Raw genomic sequence first — 6,401 nt, 5'->3', positions numbered from 1 at the left:
AAAAAAAAAAAAAAAAAAAAAAAAAAAAAAGTTTTTTTAAAAAGCAAGCAATTTATTAATTTATAATGTAATTTTTATTACTTTTTTTAAAAGTGTTGTGGAGAGGGCTGGGATATACTGTAGCACAGTGATAGAGTACAGGCTTACCATGCAGGAAGTCTTGAGTTTGATTCCCCAGCAACAAAAATAAGGGCTGGTATTTGAGGCCCAATTTAGTGCATGAGGCCCTGGGTTCAATTCCCAGTACCCTCCACCTCCCCAAAGTAGACTTTTCTTTATCAGACTGCGGAGAAGATGTTGGTATGCACCTGTGATCTTATTTACTCAGGAGGCTGAGGCAGGAGAGTTGCAAGTTAGAGGCCAGCCTGAGAGACTTAGCCAAATGAGAAGAAGAAGAGGAGGAAGGGAAGGTGGGGACAACAACAAGAAGAGACAGCTCCTATTTTGGGAAGTATTGCATTGTTCTGTAGCATTGATACAGGGGGAATAGATGTAACTCCCAAACCTGCTAGATATCTGAAACACAAGTTTGTGTTCTCTAAAATCGAAGAATGAATTCTAGGGACACTGGAGGTTGAAAGTAGGAAAAATTTATTGAGAGAAAGATAGCTTCTGTCTAAGAGAGACAGAAAGGGAACCGGAAAGTGAGTTGCCCACCCACCCAACTATTCAAAGGTGTTCTAGGATAAAGCCACACAGTGAGGTGAGTTCAAGAGGGCACAGAACTATAGTCAGCAAGTAAGATTGCAAGTACAGTTGCTTAAGTAATACTAATACAAGAGAAATCACAAGGTGGACAAAACTATGAACAACCAGTTAAATTATAACAAGTATAGTAACTTAGGTAATATTGATTAAATGGGGATCCAATGGGGAAACAAGTCACATAGCAAGCATATAAGAAATGAGCAGGGATTCTCAGTGATAAGGGGTGAGTCTGGGATCTTTCTTGGAAGATCTTGGTCTATCCAAGCAATTGATACCCATTTAGAATACCAGTCACTGCTCTTCATCTGTGTGGGTGTGATAGTTTCTCTTCTTTTACAATGCTGGCCTCCAGTGAATGTGTCTTAATTGTCCTTGCTTGCCCAGGCCAGCCCTGTCTAACTGCCTACAAGATATCTAACTTACTTGTCTATAATAGAATGAGGGTTGCTTGGGGTTTCCCTGGCAGAATTTATGATATGAACATTTTTCAATGCTGTTTTACCATCACAATTTATGGCATAAAAACTCTTTACTGCTGGGCTGGAGATTTAGCTCAGCCTGCCTCGCAAGTGTAAAGTCCTGAGTTTGATCCCCCCTACAAAAACAAAAACAAAGACTCATTACTGCTGTGTATTTGTGAGGTCTCAGACAACAGCAGATACCAGCAGTGTGAAAGAATGAGCTGGCTTTGGGGGAGGGGTGTATCTCACTGTGTAGTCCAGGCTGGCCTTGAACTCACTGCACTCCTCCTGCCCCAGCCTCTCAAATGCTGGAATCATAGGTGTGGGCCACCACGCCTCGCTTTGCTTCAAGTATTTGAAGGGACTTTGGAAGTTTCAGCTTCCTCTTTGCCATAACTGTCTCCCCTGGGGAGTTTTCTTTTTAAATTTTGATGTTCTCACAGAGCCTCTCCGTAGTTGCACAACCCCAAAAGTTTTAAACTCTGGGTTTGGCCTCTTAGCAGTCATTTCCTTCCTGTAGCAGGGCTGTAATTGAGAGGGGAGCTCTAAGCTGCTGTCCCAACTCAGCAGAGGAGACTTGGCCTCCCTCACCCTGAGTAGGTGCAGGTGGCTCCCTCCCTGATTTGTGTCCTCCCCCCACCCCACCACCACCCCTACAGCCTCGAGGGGACAGTGCAGGCTCCCCACACATGCCCTAGAGCCCCACAGCTGGGGTCAGGTCTATGAGTTGCTAACAAACACCTTTCCTCGTCACTTTTGTTGCCCCTGTTTTGTAGACTGGAAATTGAGGTTCACAGATTAGATATGGCTTGTGAGTAATGGGGCTGAAGTGGGAAGGCAAGTTTGACATTAAGCTGTGTTTGGACAAGTCACTCGATTTCCCTCTCTGAAAACTGGGAAAGGCATTTTTCCTTCTACTTTGCTTTTAAATAAAGGTAAGGGATGATGATTTTTTTTTAATGTTACATCAGCTGGAAGTGGTACACAGGCCCACGACCCCAGCCCTCTAGGAGGCTGAGGCAGGAGAGTCATAAATGTGAGCCCAGCTTGGACAACATAATGATGTTCAAGACGCTGTCTCAAAAATAAAAAGGGATGGGGCTATAGCTCACTGTGAGGGTCATGGGTTAGATGCCAAGTACTTCAAAACAAAAACAAAACCCAAACAAACAAAAGTTCCCTACGTTTTCATAGGGATGGTATGAGTGGGGGTTAAGTGAGATCCTGTTATCAGACTCTGCTGTGCAGGAAGCTGTCCTACCCTAGTTCCCACTGTATCGTAACATGAGCCTTGAAATCGATTGGTTTCTCACATGAAGTCTAGTGCAGTCAGGCCACTTCCTGTATTTTGTTTTCTAGCACTGGCGATTAAACCCAAGGTCTTTGCACAGAATTACATCCCCAGCCCTTTGTATTTTTTATTCTGAGACAAGGTCTTACATAGTCGCTAAGTTGCCTAAGCTGAGCTCAAAGTTTCATCCTCCTGCCTCAGCCTCCTTGAGTGCTGGGATCACAGGGGTGCACACACACCCCCAGATCACCTCCTGCATTCTTGAAGCCTGAAGCCCAGTGTGTCCTTGGGAACAAACACAGGGCTTTCAGGGTCACTGCAGCAGGAAGTGGGGAAGAGAAGAGTTGCCCTGGCTGCTAATTTCTTTGCCCAGAAGTGATGGGCAGGATCTCAGGCCAGAACCAGTTACACAGCTCCTGCCAGGTTGACGGGGAGGCCAGGATATGAGAGGGAGCAGTCAGGCTTTGGGTAAACATCTCAGCAACTTCCTCAGTTGTTGGAGTTCATGCAAGGCCCTGCCTAACTATGACCTGTGAGAGACCCTGTGTCTGATCTTGCCCCAGCTCTCTCATTCCACTTCCCCACTTTCCTTTTCTGCTGAAGCTCAGCCACCAGGGTCTGCCTTTGCTGATCTGCACCAGTAGCCTCTTCCTGGAGGCCTGTCCCTCCCAGGTCCCCGAGTTCTTGCTGTGGCCAATCTTCTCCATCTTTGGGGCTCTGCTTAAGGGTATATGATCACCTTTCCTTAACCACCCTATTTAAATAGGTCTGTTAGGTCCCCCTCCTCAAGTTTCTTTTCAGCATGAGTCTTTCCAGTGTAAAATTACATATCTCTTCTTTTATTTATTTTGTAGTACCGGGGATTGAACCAAGGCCTTCACAATGCTCTCTACCACTGAGAGGTATACCTAGTGGTTAGCAGCTTTTGTTTAACTACCTTGATGTCCGGATTCTGTGTATGTTGATAAATGATGGCATCCTGTCCCTGATACAGGGCACACATGAAGTGGGATGAGTCTCTCAGTGGCTGGGGAAAGTTCTCTGAGAGCTGGAGCAGAGCCTTAGGAAGACAGGTCCTGTCCTCAGACTCATCTGATTTTGTGTCTAGCTAGAGCTGGGGATTTTGAGTGGTGTGTGCTGCGTTCATCCATGCGTGTGTGTGTGTGTGTGTGTGTGTGTGTGTGTTTGTGTGTGTCTGGGTCTGGTTCTGGGAGGGTCAAGCTGAGGAATGAGAAGGGAAAGGAAAAGAGGGCCCAGTAAGTTCTGTGTGGTGTGGGCAGCTGGCTCCAGAGTTCCTTGGGTATCACTGAACCTCTTCTGTTTGCTCTAGAAGGGATCTGTTCCAGCCAGAGTCTGCTGAAGAATGAGAACAAATGCTTTCAGGGCCAGGGATGTAGCTCAATGGTACCACGCCTGTCTAGTAAGTGCAAGGTCCTAGGTTCAAACCACCCTCCACCCCGCACCAGGAAAAAAAAAGGAAAGAAAAGAAAATACCAAATGCATAAATATTTTGTGACTATTTAACTTGAGGGGTTGGAGGGAGGGTGTTTCCAGAGTGCGCTCATCAGGAAAGAACTTCGTGGCAGCTGAGTCCCCTCTGCTGCAAGGAGCATGGCTGCCTTGGTTACTGTATTGTGCCCTCAGTGAGGAGGGAGGTCCAGGCCCCTGGGTCAGCCAGGTCTCAGCATGTAGAAACATCGTTGGTCCTCTCCACTGAAGGGAGTGCAGCCTGAGTAAACAGACTACATCAAGCAGCTGTCCTAGCTTTCCCTTGCTTCAGGATTAGCCATGGTCCAGAGCAGCTGTTTGAGTTACAGAGGCTGCACCTAGGCAGTGATAGCTGATAGTAGTGAGCAGGAGCAGGTTGTCTCCCCTGAGCACTTGTTTTGTCCTCGAGGAAACTCTCAGGGCAGTGGAGGGCCCAGTTCCTGGTCTCATTTGCCTGAATGGTTCCTTTGCTAGTGAGCCTGATGGCAGAATTCGTAGTGGCTGGAATTCATGCCAGGATGCCATGAGCTCATGGCTTGGCTTCCGGTCAGTGATTCGTTCTCATTAGAGAGCCTGGGACACTGAGAATGCAGAGTAGCGAGACAAAGAAATCACACCACCAGCCAACCCCAGCGAGCAGCACTTCTGCCTGACCCTCTGTCCCATCACCAGAGGCACTTGCCATCCTACTGCTAGCTATCCTAGCCTGAACTCTGCCCCAGCTGCCCCGCAGCTGGCCAATAGGGAGCCATGCAGGAGGGTCCCTCTTCACCACCTCATGCGCGCATGTGTGGCTCCCCGCCTCCTTCTTCCTTGAGGATGGTTTTATTCCTCTGCACCTTGGTATGGCAGCCTGAGAGAGCAGGTGTTGTATCTGCTCAGTGACCAGAGACCAGGCTTCCAGGGGTGGAGGACAGTGAGGCCCCCTGTTCTCTGTCTGGTGGTTTTGACTGTGGAAATGGAGGTGGAGGTCTATCCCATGCCTTCCAACTCAAGATTGGTGTCAGCAACTCCAGACCAGAGAGGAAAACATCCAGTACCTTCGGCTTTGCTTTCTTTTCTTGCAGCACTTGGGCTTGAATGCAGGGCCTCACACATGCTAGGCCAGCGCTGTACTCCTGAGGCTTACCCGGCTGTTACCATTTAAAGCTTGTACATAGGACTCCTTGTTTACATTTAAAAGACTTTTAAACCCAAAACTCACTGAGAGGGGTTTATGAAGAACCCAGAACCTCCTCTGGGAACTGAAAATGGACTGGTGGCTGACAACAGCACGGGTTGTGGCCTTCCAAATGTGACTTCAGTCCTCCAGTGTAGGGCATCTGCCCAGATGCACTGATGACCCCCTCACAGCTCAGGTACTAGATGGAGCCTCCAAATCTAGGTCTCCCAGGACCTCTGCATTTTCCCAGACCTGTCCCAAGGGGAAGTGAGATCCCTGTGCCCCCAGGCTAGTCACTTTGTCTGCTCTGGCCTCAGTTCCTCCATTCCGACAAGGACTGAACACAAGATGTTAAAGGCACATTGTCTCAGCTTGGCCTGACCTGGCACCGTGGGTTCTCAGCAGTTGGAACTATTGGCAGTAGGATCCCATCTGCAACACAGGATGAAGCCTGTGTATCACAGCTGTTGACAGGGAAGCTGTAGCTCAGCCAGCACTGTTAGAATCAAGAGTGACTTAGAGGGACGGGCATTTTATTGTTTTATTTTTTTATTTATTGCTTTGCAGAGCTGTGGATGGATGCCAGGGTTTCACAACAGCCCTGAGATGTAAGCAAAAGGATGTTATTTTCATGAGCTCCACTTTGTAAGTGGGGGAAAGGGTCTCGGATGGAAAGTAACTCACCTGCGGCCATATCCTGGGCAGGGTCAGAAGCCAGGTGTGTGCGATGCAGGCTGTCAGAGCAGGGCCAGCACGGGCCTGTCATCAGTATCCTGATGGGGAGCCCACAGTCCGACATGGAGTCGTGGCAGAGTTTAGAGCGGAACCCAGGGTTCTGATCTGAGCAGTTGTCCCACATCACGAAATGACCGTGACCTTCCTTCCTCCATGTTTCCAGGGACACAGGTTCCCAAACCCAGCTCTTCCCTGCCGGCCTTCCCAGGACCTATGATGCCAGGGCCTGTGGCAGCTGCTGAACAAAGCACAGAGGAGACCAGGAACAGCAGGGATCCCCAGGGGCCAGTCATCTTTCAGGGCCCAGGTATTTTTAATTTCATGTAATCTGTGTAGTTAAAGCAAATGTATTTAAGGAAATTAAGATGTATCTATAAGAGTGGTGGGAGCCTGTGGTACATATGGTATTGTGTTTTTCTTTTTCTGTAGGGTTTTCTTCAAAGTAACCTTCAGGCCTTTTAAGAATTAGCTTTATGGGGCCAGGGGTTTAGCTCAGTGGCTCCACCACCTGCTTCGCAAGCTCAAGGACCAGAGTTCGATCCCCAGTACCAACAAA

The 6,401-nt window shown here is 48.2% G+C and overlaps 1 protein-coding gene across 1 annotated transcript in view; it reads left to right on the top strand.

Annotated features, from left to right (window-relative positions):
* Positions 1-6,401, top strand: part of Irak2 (interleukin 1 receptor associated kinase 2) — a 54,932-nt gene that overhangs the window by 17,931 nt on the left and 30,600 nt on the right. The window contains exon 3 of the mRNA XM_033768071.1: positions 6,009-6,152. Within this exon, the coding sequence (XP_033623962.1) occupies positions 6,009-6,152 (144 nt within the window). The remainder of the gene's footprint in view (positions 1-6,008; positions 6,153-6,401) is intronic.

The sequence above is a fragment of the Fukomys damarensis genome, unplaced genomic scaffold, assembly GCF_012274545.1.
Source record: "Fukomys damarensis isolate Sample0158 unplaced genomic scaffold, DMR_v1.0_HiC HiC_scaffold_24, whole genome shotgun sequence".
Taxonomy (NCBI): Eukaryota; Metazoa; Chordata; class Mammalia; order Rodentia; family Bathyergidae; genus Fukomys; species Fukomys damarensis.
This window is presented reverse-complemented; position numbering and strand designations above follow the sequence as displayed.